This window comes from Sebastes fasciatus, chromosome 8, assembly GCF_043250625.1.
Source record: "Sebastes fasciatus isolate fSebFas1 chromosome 8, fSebFas1.pri, whole genome shotgun sequence".
In the NCBI taxonomy this organism is placed as follows: Eukaryota; Metazoa; Chordata; class Actinopteri; order Perciformes; family Sebastidae; genus Sebastes; species Sebastes fasciatus.
Genome location: NC_133802.1, coordinates 14,911,211 through 14,927,994, shown reverse-complemented (window position 1 = coordinate 14,927,994; position 16,784 = coordinate 14,911,211). Strand labels below are relative to the sequence as shown.

At 43.7% G+C, this 16,784-nt stretch overlaps 1 protein-coding gene across 2 annotated transcripts in view; it reads right to left on the bottom strand.

Moving 5' to 3' along the window:
• scube3 (signal peptide, CUB domain, EGF-like 3) overlaps positions 1–16,784 on the bottom strand; it is an 88,785-nt gene that overhangs the window by 31,381 nt on the left and 40,620 nt on the right. For both annotated transcript variants that reach the window (XM_074643706.1, XM_074643707.1), the window contains exons 5-6: positions 5,818–5,964; positions 3,798–3,914 (exon numbers count right to left, since the gene is read on the bottom strand). In XM_074643706.1, coding sequence (XP_074499807.1) covers positions 3,798–3,914; positions 5,818–5,964 — 264 coding nt within the window. The remainder of the gene's footprint in view (positions 1–3,797; positions 3,915–5,817; positions 5,965–16,784) is intronic.

The window sequence follows — 16,784 nt, the reverse complement described above, 5'->3', positions numbered from 1 at the left end:
TTATTTTAAATTGCAGTAATCCTGTATCCTTGCACTATTTCAATTATGTTTCAAAAAATATGATTTCAGAATAAATCAATCCCTGTAATTAAAGCATGTACTCTCTGGCCCTGTGGGTGTCAGAATGACCTATTCAGAGATGTTTTGAGGTGCCAGATGAGGAAGCAGACGCTCAACTCTGAAAGCAACAGGTCAACACCACAAAGCATGCACAAGTTTACATTGACTGCCACAGTTGGACCAACATGTCCCGATCCCAACACGCAGCATCCAGAGATTCTCAGCAGTTAAGAGGACAGAGCATTGTGAGGTACGTCTGAATACACCAGCATGAATGCACAGACCACCCGAAATGAGAGCACAGTGTGTTTATGTTATGGGCATATGCATGTAGACTACATGTGTTTACATGCATGTGATGCATGCATGCTGGATATGTACTGTGTGGTTGTTTGTATAGCTTTCTGTTTGTATTATAAAATGCATCTCTTGCTCTCTTTCTCTCTCTGTGTGTGTGTGTGTGTGTGTGTGTGTGTGTGTCCAACTCTTCAGATGACTGAACTACTGAGCATGTCTGCATCTGCCTGCTATTTGTGAATGTTTATGATTTGCTGCGCTAACAGCGTGAACGCTTCCACATGACGGCTGCTCCTTTCTGATACCTGAACTTACTTTATGCACAGACAAATAAACCTGACTTTGTTAAGACTGTTTCAGTCAAATAATCTTTAAAGTTTGAATAGGGGACTGAACAAATACCTCTAAGTGTGTGTGTGTGTGTGTGTGTGTGTGTGTGTGTGTGTGTGTGTGTGTGTGTGTGTGTGTGTGTGTGTGTGTTTGTGTGTGCTTGTGTGTATGAATGAGAGAGAACAGTCCATGTGTCAAAGGCCTTGCTCACATTAAATTCCCACCTACAGTATGCAAGGTATCAACAGAGGTGAGAGAGGAAGGATAAAGAACCAACAGTTCCAAACAGAGCAACATGTGGGAGTATTATCACGAAATGCATGACCAAGCCTGGGTGAGGAGAGACACCACAAAATGAATGAAAATGTGTCAGAATTCATATGAAACACCCCAGAAGATGGATAGAACGGTGAAGCTACAGCATACTGAAAGAGCCCACCAGTCTAACGACAAAGCCACTGATGAGGCAAGAGCTATTTTGTAATCATGTGCCAGTACGCAGAGACTCAATTAATCATCAACCTTTCCAAATCAATAATGAGGCTAAACAGTGGTGTATTTTCTCATTGTGTGGTTACTATGGATACCCTCTATACATCATGTACTATTTCAGAATGTGGTGGCTGAGAGGTAATTATCACTACGTGCCGTGAAGACGGCGCGTAAAAATACGTCAACTCCAGCAAGTTATTTATATCTTGTTTGTGACATTTAAAAAAAAAAGTGAAACCTAAAATGAACAGTGTGTGACATTTCAGGGGATCTACTAGCAGAAATCTAATATAATATTAATAACTATGTTTTAATTAGTGTATAAAAAACCTAAAACTAAGGATCTTTGTGTTTTCGTTAGCTTTGAATGAGACCTTCATATCTACATAGGGAGCGGGTCCTCTTCACAGAGACCGCAATGTTGCTCCGTCATGTTTCTACAGTAGCCCAGAACGGACAAATCAAACTCTGGCTTTAGAGAGAGCCTTTCACGTTTTTATGTTACCTGAAGGCCACCGTAGTTCTCCGACACGCTTGTGAAACTGCAGTAACGTGAGCCGCAGAGTGCAAAACCGTGGTACCACCAGCCGCTGTCTTACTTCTATTGCTCCTATAGTTGTGTTATTATGGTAAGGATGGTCTCTGAGAGAGGTGAACGGTGTTACCAAGGTTTTGCACTCAGTGGCTCACGTTACCACAGTCTTGGAAAGGGAGGAGTGAGTGGAGGGGTACTCAGTTGGATGCAACCTGCAACCACACCACTAGATGCCGCCAAATCCTACACACTGTCCTTCACGATTAGAATAAGATTTCTTGGTTCCAAGAGAAACCATTTGTTTTAAGCCTTGAAATAATAAAAAATGAAATTTCTTTCATCAAAGCCGAAGTAGCTGTCCTATTTATACAAAAAAACAATATATTTTTGCCAGAGGGATACGGTCATTGTATTTAACCCTAGCACACCAACTTGACATATCAGTGTACACTTATACAGCTTCTAAAGTGCTACATAAAAAAACAACCACAGTTTCAGCATGCGCCGCCTTGGAATAGTTTCTCATGGTGGAAACCCTACAGTCACAGTCGTAGTGCACAGTAGTGGTGCCTTCCAACGTTCTTGTCACTCACTCTCCAGTCAGTGGTTCATTTGGCAGACTGTTTGTTTTATTGAGGTTTTATTAACTAATGGAGTGTCTGGGAGATGGAGCGCCCCTGTGTCGACCGCAGAGCAGCCCTCCCTCCACCTCTGTAACCCCAGACTCTGAGGGGGAAATCAGAGATTTTAACTGGCTGACTGCTTCCTAATCTGGCACACCAAATGTACATTTGCTCTGTCTTGGGCATAAGACAAGCTAAGACATATAATTTGGTTGCGGTCAAGTTTGTGGCGTCCCCCTGGCCTAGCAGGGTACAGCAATAATGACAGGTTGGCTGACCAGACCTTGACATAGGTCTGGCTCTCATCAGGGCTGCGGTAATAAAGGGGGGATCCAGACGCTCTGAGCTAATCAGCCGCTACCCAAACCGAGCTCTCAAACTTAACAGCCACTGAAACCAAGCAACCACCTCACCAGTCTGCTCTGCAGGCGTAGCCTCTAATTCTATTACTATGTTTGTCTTCCTGACAATGAAAATATGTCCTATCCTACTCACTGAAGCTTCCATTACAAACTCAGGTCATTTAAGCTGGACATACACTGTGTGATTTTAGAAATGTTGTTGTGTACTTCCTACTCCTACTGTACAAGTAGATTGTTTGCTCACAATTCGGGCCAGAAACGGGCTAAAATTGTACAGTGTATGCCCAGCTTAACACTGCAAAGTACACGCTGTATTGGTTTAAATGAGTTTGTACTGTTTACAGAAACTATTAATGACACTCTGGTTAAACAGGCAGATAAAATAAAGGCCTGTCTGCAGTAATGGTCAAATTTACATCTGACTAATTTTATTGTTAATGTTCCATGGTTGTCGATGAAATGTCTGTGCAATTCTGCATGGCTAAACGCAATCTGTTTATTGAGACCCGTGCTTTGACTCTACTGCCCCTGAAGGCCACATCTGATGGGAGACTGCCCTTCAGAACGGTTCAATATGCCTGAATGGCTGAATGATTTTTACTTAACTTAAGTCAACTGAGGCAAACACTGATAAATGCCAGTGGAAGGTTAGGTCAGGTGTGTGAGTTAATCCCCAACGGGAAGCAGTGGAGGAACTGACCCAAGGGCTAATAGAAGGTGTGCGTCCGACTGCATGGCTGAGAAACAGAGAGGAATAGTGTCCAGTGAAGAGGAGGAGGAGGAAGAGGAAGAGAAGCCAAAGCAGATGCAGGGACTGAGAGGTTACTGGAGCAGCAGCAGTAGCAGAGGGGGAAAGCACAGTGGGCGGTAGCCTTTTGTCCTTGTATGTCACAGATCAAGAAGAAGAAGGCTCAGGCGTACAGCTACTGTAACGAGGCCTGTAGTTCAACTTGCATTTTCTCACAATTTCAAACATTTATTAAATTTGCTGTCGGAAAATTAGTTGCTGAGTTAATCGCTTGTGGTTCTACATTTTCTCATTCAAAAAGCCATTATTTCTTGCCCTTGGTATAGTTATATCGGGATGAGGTGACTCACCTACACAAGTCTTTCCATCGCTGTGCAGGACAAACTTCATGTGGCACGAACACTTGGGGCCGTGGTCCGTCTCCTCGCAGATGTGCTGGCAACCCCCATTACCGTAGTTACATGTCACTATCAAAGAACACACAGTTAACATAAACTGGACATAGACACACTTTTTTGTATTTGAAAGTTGGAAGTAGACAGGTGACAAGGAATGAAGATATAGACATAGGGTACGACATGCAATAAAGGTTCCCAGTTATATCGTAGAACTGAAAGTTAAATTCTCTTAAGCTTGTGTTAAACACAGACCTTATTTCAGGCATTTTTAAGACTCATTCTGTAGCACTCTATTTAGTCTGGTTCGGTTTCACAGTGCACAAATTAAAGTGGACCTAATAAAAACAATAATTTGCTGAGGGGCGTGTACGAAGGAGCATTTTTTTTTTCGTCTCAAGATCTGCGACTTCTATGCAGGGAATTGCGTACTTTGATATATTGCTTTAAAGTTTTTTTCACTTTGACTCGGCACTGATCTACTGTGTGCATGAATCCCTTCTCCTCCAGTTTATCTCAATGGGCTTTATAAACATCACTATTTGTGTGGACTTTATTTAGCATATTCTGCATGTTCTCTTCGGCCCAGATGTCAAGCAAACATCGGACTTCTGCAGATGTCCAGGTCAGTCCTCTCCGGCTCATGTTAAACAAATGCCTGCATACGCAGCCTTCGTTATGGTTCGCTTGGAAACAGTTTGGGACCACCTCTCACAAGCAGTCTAGGACCTGTTGTTTCGGTCCACACCAAAGTATGATTACTACGTTCGCAACTGCCCAAACTAACCGCACCAGAGTTTGATTAAACCGGACTAATTGTTGGCTTGTGAAAGCGCCCCTAGACACCTTTCAACATTTTCGTAATTTTTCTTATTAAAAGCTGGCTTTAATGTGAAGAAGCCTTGATTTGCATATTCACCACCTCAACCGGTGAGCTATGTTAATCACATTTATCACTATCATGGCTTTATTCATTCATTACTCCCCGGACTCAATTTTGCATTGGTGTTGCACATGGTCTCATTTTCAACAGCCGATGAAGTGGCCTCGAGCAAGCAGGAGGCTGAAGTTACTCACTCATTGTAAGTCAATCCGTATGAGAGCGTGCGCCTACAAGCTACTGAGACCATCTTCATTTTAAGGCATTTAATTAATTCTGCAGAATGAGCAAAAACTTGAAAGTGAACACATTTTTCTTTTCAAATTGATGACATTTCTTACAAACAGAGTACAAGACTCATGTCAGTTACACATAAATGATGGGAGGAGTAAGATTTCTGATTTAAGCATGTGTGTGTCTGCACATCTTTAAGTGCAATACATTTATTTACTGGCGGGCAAAGGGAGCATTAACCTCGGCACTTCTAACACACCTGTGATGACAGAGTGAAAAAGAGCACGAACGCGAGCCGAGGCTTCCACCGCCATCCTGTCTGCACCCTACCATCACAGCGCCTTTTGCCCTTTTCCTGGGCTGTCAGAGAGAAAACTATAGAATAACACTTCTCCAATCCTTATCCAAACACAGACAAATCCCCCATCAGCCCTGGCCCCAGCTCTGACAGGATGATCTCCGTTGCACAGCAACAGGAAGTGTGCGCTGTCCATCAGAGCAGTCCCCTTCGAGTAACCTCCACACTTGCCCTGGTTGTGTAAATGATCGCTCCTTATTCGATAAACATGTTTTTCTTTACGAGGGCTGCTCGGGAGATTAGTCACGGTGTGGTAATGTAACTTAAATGTCAGTAGCCTCCTTCAGATCTGTTGGAAGGCATCTGTGGAATGAGTACAATTATCCATCATCGGCAGGTTTCCAACCCCAATTACCTTTTCATGAGGAGCCTATAAATCCTCCTTCTGGTGTGTTTCCCTGTGTGTGTGTGTGTGTGTGTGTGTGTGTGTGTGTGTGTGTGTGTGTGTGTGTGTGTGTGTGTGTGTACAGAGGGGAACAATGCTTCAGGTTGACACGACTTACATTTGCAGTCCTTCATGTTACGCGTGAGCTGGAATCCAGGTCGACACTCACAGGAGATGCCACCCTTCTGCGATTCCCTACAGATGTGTGCACAGCCGTGATTCTTGTCCATGCAGGTGGGTCCCTCCTTTGTACCTTCTGGTTGCGCTGCGAAAGAAACAGCAAGACCAGGAGAGAGAGAAAGAGTTTATCTATAAACTGCCTTTACAGATTACATTAAATAGTTTTTAAAGCCACAGATCATTCAGTAAACTAAAAGGTTATACATCAGATGTCACAGAGCTGGTATGGGGAGTAAAAAATGCTCTAATGCCTGTCAGGCTTCCTGACCCGGAGACACATATAGGCCTACTGCTGGTGACTGACATGCCCAGTACCCCTTTACAAAGATTCAAGCACTTGTTGGAACATGCTCACTCGGTTCAGGCTATAAAAAGGAGGCTGCCTACAGAAAGGATAAAACTCCCAGCAGGAGCTGATCCGTCAGACCTGTAATTTTAATTGAGGTAATCCCCCATAAAGAAAAGAAAGGAGGAACACAGTGAAAAAAAAAAACAGAAAGAGACTTAGATCAAAGGGGATTGCACTTAAATAAAGGGGTCAATGCACATTTCATTTTCATGAGTCATCAAGTTTTAGTAAAAGTCTGACAAAACTCTAAAAACACAAAATGAAGATATTATTTAAAAGAAAAAAATGGCGTTAATAATTCAAAGCTTTACTAAACATGGCACACAAAAGATGCATAATTTCTGTGTGATAATAAATGCTTCATGAAGAGGTACAGCCGACACCTAGCATGCATTTCCATGACTTGAGACCCTGGTGTCATGAATTATTACACAAACTGCTCCCCCTGCTTTGCTCTGTACTGTAATAATACCGCTGCCTTCGCAGCGAGAAGACGGATATTTGACTTATTCGTTGTGAAACTCTGCCACCGCTACGGATGCAGTGACAAACCCCAGCTCTCTGGCTCATTAAAAACCAAACAGATCTCTCTCCTGTTTCCTTCTCTTCTGGCGAGCAGGGAGGCAGTGAGCAAGAAGACATCTACATTAACGTCTCATTAAATCTGCTGTCGTGATGAAGGGTGTTTGGAGGTCTAACTTTCTTAATTAGCCAACTTTTTTTTTGCTATAAATGTAAGCATTTGCATACGTTTGCGGAAGTGTCAACACCTAGTAAAGCTCGTATAACCTTGTGCGCTCTTCCTCTGAAGTCCAAATGTGGTGTGCCAGTCTTGGAAAGCGTGTGCTGTCATACAGTTTCTATGTACCTGCCTTGAGGGCTACAAGGAAAAAACAATCTCAGCTCGACAAACAGGTTTCACAACATTCTGTGCTTAAAGGGAAAATGACACATTTTATGTGGATATCCAATCAGTGTTGATTTTAAATGTAGTCAATTGAAGCAATAAATTCCTCAGTGTGTGCTATATTTACCAAAAAAGCTTAAAATCTCCTGCTCGCGGAGTCGTGTTGGCATGTACCAAGGCCTATGGAAGGAGGCTGGGACACGGACGGACACGGCTTGGGGTTTAACACATGCGCAGTGTAACTGAAGCTGCGGCCGTTCGTTGCGATTGGCTCAGTTTCGGCGAGTGCAGACCAGATTTTACTGCGCATTTGTCATACCCCCAAAGATATGGCGCGTTGATGACGCGTGACCCAGCCTCGCTCAACAGGCCTTGACATGTACTGTACCAGAATGCATTGCATGCGAGCTATTGACGTAATAAAATAAAAACACGGAGCCTCCTTTGTCCGAACCAGCATGAGCCAAGACAGCAACAACTCTTTATTATTTTCCACAATGTCAACGACAGCACATTAAATCTTCATTCCTTTTGTTTTTACCTTTCAAAATAAAAGCCCAATTCAAATTCACTAAGCATTTCACTAAGAAGCAACTCAACAAAACAGCTTACAAAAGCATTAGGTGACAAAAATACTGATTGAGTGGCCATCTGCCCTCTGAGCCCTGCTGGTCTTAGTTGTCTTTTCCAGATTATCTTCGGGATCCTGAAGAAGGTCTCCAGCACACCTCTGTCCGAGTGAGGAGCAAAACTGTCCTGCATAGTAACGCACACACTCTTGGGGTTGGCGACAGCATCCAACAAAAACTGCCCACGCTGACATTCATTGCAGCAGAATGATTCCGTTTCTATCGGCATCGGAGGGCAATTTGTGGAGAAGTTCCACCAGTAAGTGTTTGCTCTCGGCACCTCAGGTTCTGGAGGGTCCCCGCTGGCCATATCCTCCCCCTCGGCCTCTCTCCGTTGCATTTCTTTGGCCGTATACTCTGGCTCGAATAAATATGGCTGAATATCCGAGTCATTTTCTGTTGGTGACATAGCTAGTTTGAAATACAAGCAAAGAGAGCGAGAAAGTTCTCTTTTTGAGCGGCACCTAGAGCACATCTCCTGGCTTCCCAAAGAAGCTGAAGTAGTCTGTAGTTCTTCCTTGCCTCCTACTACGTCACTGTCACGTCAAATGACGGCGCTGGACGCAGAAGTACAACAGATTTCTGCGGATCTCAGCTTTCTCGGTCAATATAGCACGCACTGAGGAATTTATTGCTTCAACCGACTACATTTACCATCAACACTGATTGGACACCCATATAAAAAGGTGGCAAATTTTCACTTTAATAACTTTTTTATGTACTTTACCTCCTGCCACCATAAACTCATTTAACTTGCGCTCTTGTTTTCCATATACTTTGCCAAGAACTCAACCTGCCCTTCTATGCATTTCCACTAGTTGCTGAAATCTATTCTGAGTCTTTCTTTACTTCGAAGAGCTGACGATGAGAGTTTGATGACCTCCTGGTTAAATACTTTCCATCACTTTAAGTCTGTCAACAAGTGTCACAAGGTCATCCAATCCTCTCAGACTTTCCTGCCTGAGCTCTTGTCGTTGTTGCAGACAGGGTGAACTATCAGACACTAACTGCAGCGACAACCTTCCCCTGCTCCACAAAGACTCAGCACTGAGCAAACACTGGGCCAGCGCTTCAGCTCTGAAGGCAGAGAGAAAAAGGCTCGGCAGGACTGAGTGAAGTGACCATGAATGAGCATCAACAGAGCAGCTGCTGTAAAGTGCTGCAAATTTCACAGCGAGTCATGTGGATATTTAAGTAGGATGTGGAATTCAGCGGTCCCTTTCCTTGGCTTTGTGTCTATCTGAGGCCAGAGCAACTATGAGCTCAACAGAGGGTTGAATTTCCAACTAAGTAACCCCAAAAGACGAAAGATTACTTACTAAGGTTGTATTATGCATCCCAAAACTCGCTTCACTCCCCCTTTATTTTTATGCAGCCCCTCTTCCCCCGAATGCTACAGAACCATCCATCAATGACATGTCGGACTGGGGCCAGAAACCTGGGCCTTCATCTCTCTGAGGATCAATAAAAGCCAAAGTGTTGACACAATGGCCGTTTTCTCCGGGCCAGGCCCAGCTATCATCAACCGTGTGTAACTGGCTGCCAAAGGCCTCCAGTTTTTATCATTACTACATGATGGGAAGCAGAAAGAAAAACATCCTTTCATAAGGAGGTGGATGGGAAAGTGAAGGAGAGACATTTATTTAGATCATATGTGCCACAATCCACTAAAACAATCCGCTGACCCATAAAACATAACTATATGTAGAAGCTAATAAAAAACGATCGCAGCTTTATAGGCCCAGAACTGGACAGGAAATAGAGTCCAAAGTCTTGGAATTGAGCAGGAGCCTTTTCATATGCTACCGAGGGACTGACCACAGTGGATATGGGTTTTCACACAGCTCAACACGAACAGGCGTCATCCAAACTACTGCACTTGTGGTAAAAAGGGAACACTGCAATTAACCAAGAAAACAAGTGGGAGTGCTCCCTCTGCAAACGAGCCACAACTTTATCCTCACCAGGACAGGTCGTGACCTCCATACCCAACACTAAGAGCTGATGCTGCTGCCAGAAGCTAATAAATCCCTTTTTTGTCCTATACGCTCAATAACAGCTTGTATGTTAAAGGAATAGTTTGACATTTTGAGGCAATGTGTTTAATTGCTTTCTTGCCGAGATAGATGAAAAAAATCAATACCACTCCCATGGCTAATTTGTCAAACTATTGCTTTAATAGATCAAATATCATATGATTGTATTTACAGTAATTGCCTTTCTAGAGCATATGCCAACAATGATGTGATGCATTTTTGTTTATTATTAAAATAATCATCAAAACCCCTGAAAACTTGGCTTTAAATCGTAAGTATTTCTCTGTGGCATATTAATAAAAAAAGTATTATTTTTTAAGAGTTGAACAGTCAGAAACTGTCACTAGATTCTGATTCATATGTTGCTAAATCCTGATTGGTGCACAGGAGCATGTTGCATTGCCTTTTTTCTAACTGAAGCCCGCCAACTTCAAACCAGAAAGCTGAGCGTCATGAAAAAAAAAAGAGAAACAGAAATGTCTCATGTGAAATAACTAGGGCTGTCAATCAATTAAAATATTAAATTGCAATTAATCGCATGATGGTCCATAGATAATCGCGATTAATCAAATTATTTTATCTGTTCAAAATGTACCGTAAAGGGAGATTTGTCAAGTATTTAATACTCATATATGAATATATTTATTATTAGAAATCAATTAACAACACATAACAATGATAAATGTTGTACTGCATTTAGCATAAAAAATATGCTCAAATCATAACATGGCAAACTCAACATGCAACTTCTGTAAGTGTGTCAGTGTGCTAGACTTGACTATGACTTGCCCCAAACTGCATGTGATTATCATAAAGTGGGCATGTCTGTAAAGGGGAGACTCGTGGGTACCCATAGAACCCATTTTCATGTCAAGGGACACCTTTGAAAATGGTCATGACCGTTTTTCCTCACCAAAATTTAGCATAAATTTGGAGCGTTTAGGCTCCTTTGCAACGAGCTAGAATAACACGGTTGTTTCGAATGGATTTCGAGTTTCATAGTATGCTAATATGTTCACTCTAGCTTTAAAACTGAGCCCGCTACAACTTAGAAATTAGTGGCGTTAAAACAAATTTGCGTTAACGCATTATTATCGCGTTCACTTTGACAGCCCTAGAAATAACCCAAACTGTTCTTTGGTAGAAAATGTATTTTCCCAATCAAGAAGTTGATTTAGAATCAGAGCCTAAGACTTATCTTAGTAGCGCTCAATATGTGAGCCACTAAGATCTCTTTGAGCATGCTAAATCTCCAGTGCTTACTTTTCCCATTCTTACCTAAAGAAACAACAGCATGATCCTTGGGGATAAAGTGACCACAGCAAATTATTGTTCGATCTCTTGAGGCGGAATCAATTTGTGTGTCTGTCATTGAGTCAGTGGAACTTAATATGTGAGATCTGCCGCAGCACCTGCAGGACATTGCATTAAGTGCAGGTCACATCACACAGCCACCTTTCTGAAAACCAGCAGGTCAGGACAACAGAAAAAAAAGCAAGGGTACATAAGGATTTACTGATGATGGCGGCTCCTGTGGGCAAGTCGGTCTATATGGATAGCTGTGTGGAGAGATTGATTGGAGCTCAAATCACTATGTCAGCCAGTGTCTAGAAATTTAAACTCTATCGCTTGTGTAGAAAACGAATGAAGCTGCTTCTCAGATCTCTCAGAACCAGACCAGCCCTTACTGCACTGCAAGAGCTTCAGGCTCTGTACAGCTGTCCTTCTGAGCTAAAGCCTCCCTACTGTGAAAACAAACAATAGTGAACTTTCAACAGCAAAGTATGAGTTTTAACATCACATGTGAAATTGCGCAAAAGAAGAAAAGTTAACATGGGTGCTCCAGCTGAGATGCCGACAAACGAGACCCTCGAACAAAAGATCCAAGGAGGCCACAAGTCCTTCACCGCAGCGCTGCAAGTTCTCTTAAACCTGAGAACCATGTAGTGGAGAGATTGAAACAATGGGGCTGAAGTAGTGGAAGGCATGCCAAGGGTTTATGGTCTGCCCTGAGTGCTTAGGGCAGTGAAAAGAGGGCTCACGGTCCGCGCTGAGCCGCTGTCATACGTCTCAGAGAGGAGACGGTCCCCTCTTTGCGCGACGCTGGCTGGAGAACATTAAGCAGCGACCTAGTGTTGGTTGGTTACGAATTGAAAAGAAGGGGCCTAAGCATGGAGCCACCACACTATTAAAGCAGCATTCCTTTCTCTTAGATAATGGGCCCTTAAAAGTTTTAATAGGAGGATAAAAATGTCAGCGCATGAAAAGGAGAATGGGAAAGGAGCTGAACCAGGTTGGGTTGGGTTGGGCTGAGCTGCAACGCAGACGGTCAGAGAGAGCAATGGGGCAGCCGGTCGGTCAAGGGAGGAACTCTTCCCCACCGACTCCGAGAGAATCCGCCCAAGTGCTACTGTTTGGTCTGTTGTGCGTTGTTTCTCCAGCTCCCCAAGGCCTTGTTGAGGCTGCTCATTTCACTCCCTTTTCTCAGAGGAGGCGCTGAACGCACTGAAACCAGAGAACGGATTGTAGACGGACAGATGTCGCTGCCAAAGTTCTTGAGATACAACTTTATTAGTATTTTCTGCTCCTGAGATTCAAACAAAGCACATAGTTACCCATACTTGTCAACCCTCCCGATTGGCCTCTCTCGGTTTCCTCTCGGGGTCACAATTCTCCCGTATTTCTCCAGATTTATTGCAAATTTTCACACCTTTTTTCCTTTTCGTTATCTCAACCTGTTTCTGGCACTGTACAGCATATATAAACTCTACTGTTTCCACCCGCACAACAAAAGAGCTACCCCAAATGACGTTTCCCCATGGGAAGAGAGTTACTTGCGATACAACGCGGTTTGAGCTGCGCTCACTGCACATCACAGAACGTAGCACCCAAAGTTAGGCTTTGCTTGACGCGGCAAAAAGCCGTCGTGGCGTGGCGTGGCGCAAGCCATTAGAAATAATGGATTCAGAGTGCAGTGGTGCCGTTGTCACGTTGTTTTTGAAAGGACCTTCAGTGAGTAAGAGATAGAGAGTACTAGGAAAAAGAAATACTCAAGCAGGGGCAAAAAAGTTGATGAATGAATAAAAACTGATCAATATTAGTTTATGTCAGACAGGCGAATTATTCAGTTTTCTTTCCTGAGAATTAAAAGTAAAATTAAAAGTAGGCCCATTTAACATAAAATACTGTTGCAGTATACTTATTATTTTGTTATTTTCATCCTTTAAAAGTCACAAGAATGCAGGAAACAAAATCTCTGAAACTCAAATTTTTCCCTCTCCCTATTTTTGAGGTCTTACGGTTGGCAAGTATGCAGTAACCAAATGCTCCAAAATAAGCCAAGCGCAGTTTTGTAATCAGTGTAAACTGGTGTACAGTTTAGAGTGAGTGCTGCTGGTAAAACAGACATGAATGCAGTAGGAAATCTGCATTCATTTATGTGTATGCATTGACACCCAGGTGTATTTGCATAATGTATGCAGGTTGTGTGCGTCTTCCCATCTGTGTCACAGACAGTTGTGCAGCACCTGCTGGGGACGTGCCACTCTCGCCTTCACTCCTCCTCTCATCCTATCAAGGTCACCTCACTGTGCAGTCCCGAAGGAGTCACGCATCCTCCCAACAGAAAAGACAACACAGCAGCAGCAGAGCAAAGCACAGCGGAGCCAGTTTTCTTTAATAAAGACACACAAAAGATATGAGATGCAGTATGTTATTACAGAGTCGCATTCTTTCCAAAATCAAAGGGAGAGGCAGCTGAAGAAGGCATCTGTCTCCTCAGAGCTCAGTCTGGCCCTCTGGTTAAAGCCATGACAGCCAAGTGTTAGTGGAAAAACCCCACTGGCACTCAGGCAGTCCGCAGCAGCGTGCTGCTGGGCCGGCCAGCTTAGAGATGGCCTTCAACAAACCCACGAGCAAAAGGGATGCCCGTCTCAAATGAGGTATGGGGAATTCAGTGGCAAGGCAGCCAACGTTTGCTAAAGCCCAAGCCACTGATGTATATTTGTTCAAGGGTGGGGGGAGAGAAGGGGGTGGGAGGTGGGGGGGGGGCATGTGGATTGGTAAAGTCTGGCCAAAGAGGGAAGATGAGGGAAGATAACATAGGAAAGAGACAGAGTAAGGATGGAACAAATGAGGTGTGGACAGAGAAAGACAAGAGGGACAGGACAGTGTCCCGTATGTCTTCATCTCTGCTGTTGGACTAACGGGAGAGACTTAATAGGTAGCAATGGGAGCACGAGGCGTTCCCTTCGCTCCACTTCCCTAGAATAGGAAAAGAGCCTGGTTATACGGTTGGGCTGCAGAGCAATGGAGCAGCGACTTCTGCACTTGTAAAAACAGTTCTGTGGCCAATGCACAGACAGACAGGCAGGCAGGCAGGCAGGCAGGCAGGCAGGTAGGCCTGCTGAGAACCAACAGGGGGAACATGTAAGAACTGTGTCGGCTTCTGCACAGCGGGACGTCCACACAGCAGAAGACATGACCGTACTTAACAACCCATAAAATTTCCCTTTTTGCAAATACAAATAGTTATATATTTGAGTTTTCAGTATTAAACATTGCATCATCGGAATGATGGAAACTGGCCCCTTAGCAGCAGATTACTTCATAAAATTAAAATGTGCAAACAGTCTGCTAAATGGATATTATGTTCTAAGAAAGAAGGCTTTTTTATCCCTTTACGATAAGAACAAAACATCAATAAAACAGGGTTCAACGACCCAGTGCTTGATTTCACACAGGAGGAATGTGACGGCTGGAGAGCAAAACTAACTGAGGATATGATGCGAACATTTATTATGGATTTGATCACATTTATTGGAAAATTCCTTGCACACTGCTGCAGTTCTGGCCAGCACAGAAAAACACATATCCTGAAGTCGACATGCCATGGTCTGCATCTAAATGGCATAACAAAATGTGTCTGAATGTGCCTCCAGCAGGATTAAATTGAAAAATGGCTGTGCTTGTGTATGATTATGTCCATCATGTCCATTGTGTTCATATTTGAATTTCGGAGAGAGAGAGCGAGAGAGCCAGAAGGGATAGGCTGCACAAGGGGTAACAACCCCTTTGGGAAGCTAATGAAAGTTGTAAACACAGGAAGAGGTTTTCATTGACAAAGTAAACATTTCCTGGAAAGACGAGGCCTACTGTAGAGAGAAAGAGCAATGCTTCTATCCGCAGTCAGGTGACTAATAAAAAAAAAAAAAATTTTGGAGGAAATTGTTCTATTATCCTTTCCAATATGGAAAAATAATAATGTTTTAGTGGCCTACACTGAACTCAAAGTCACTTTTCTGTTTAAAGGGGCTAAATACAGGATTGGGAGCATTTCTATTACCTCTCAACGGCTCTCAACATGGCGCCGGCTCGCAGTTAACGGTGCTAACAGCGCTTACAGTGCAAACAACGGCGAAAATGCTGACAGAGTATGCGTTAACCTGGGGGGGGGGGACCAGGGGGTGGGTGCTTCGCTTCCTCGTCGACACCACCGGTCGGGACGGCGTTATCAGCTGTAACCGCCGTATGAGAGCAGTGCAGAGAAACTCAGATTACAACACACAGAGAGGGAGAGCGACTTCATTCTCTGCTCTGGTAGATATTACTTAAGGGATAATGTACAGCGAGCCGGTCATTATTGTGAGATAAACCCCTTCAAGGCGATGCAAGACCGCTTCGCGTCAGGGTCGGGTGCAGCATCGCCCTGTCGGGGCTGTCGGGGCTGTCGGGGCTAATGTACAGCTGCTTGCTGTACATCACGCCGTGATTGACCAATCAGAATCGGGTATTCAACAAAGCCTTGAAATAATCCTCTATATCTTTACATAGCAAATAGTTGTTTGCTGCTATATTAATGCTCTACATATTGTATAGAGCACCTATAAAAAGTGATACAAGACATATTTTACAAGATAAACTTCCTTCTCGACTGCAAATCTTGCTAAAGCCTCGGGGGTTTATGTAATCAAGGTTTTCCCTGCAATGAGCTTCAAACGCTGTAATGTAATGCCGGTGTGAACTTTGCTGCTATTCAACAGCTTTCCACACAATGCCATACTGATTGGCAGAGCGACAGGAGGTTTGATCCAGAAGACTCAACTTCTTGTTAAAAAGCTGCACCTCTTATTTAACTTGTGCTAGTTCAACTTGTTCAGCTGCACTGTCTCACAATGAATCCCGCAGCGCTGAAGAATCAATAAAACAATATAAAACATGAAACAGTATGCGACTTGCATAACAGCCCATCAGTGCACACTTAAGGTAATTGCCCTACCGGATATTCAGAAATGTACAGGACTAAAATTATGGATGTGTGGGTTGACTTGAGACTGAATTTCCAGAATTCCAATGCGCTGGATACCGTCTCACGCACATGTAGTACGTCCCGGTTATCCTCCCGTATGAAAGAGACAATAAATCAAACGCAAAGCAGTGGAACCCTTCTTGACCTAAATGGCATTCCTATCAACCACTAAGCACCTTGGCTGGCCTTTCAAAGGCTTTATTTCTTGACTGGGAGAAATGTTTGGGGAGAATAAATGAACTGTTACATTTTGGCCAGCTAGACGACGGAGCCTTCATTTGGCCGGAGTTATTCCTGCTTAGGGGGGCAGGCGCAGGTCTAATAAGAGACAGGCCAGCAGCAGCCTTGTCATTAGCTGCGAGGCTGGCAGACCCCTGCTGCCTAATTGGCACAGGCTCACTGCTAACAAGGGCTTCCTACCAGCAGGGGAAACAGACTGTTTTAGCGACACACACTGCAGTGACCAGCTCTCCACCGTCCCCAGAAAGACTCGCAGAAGTTGCCCAGGGAACACCTGACCCATTAATGAAAGAAATGGAAAGCTGATGTCTTTTTAATGAGAACAATAAAGCTCATGAGCAAACTGCCCCCCAGGCTTTGCTCTTTAAGAGGAGCCTTTGCAGAATGGATGGAGGGTCGCTTATAAACCGACTTGGCTGGGAGATTAGATCAGTTTT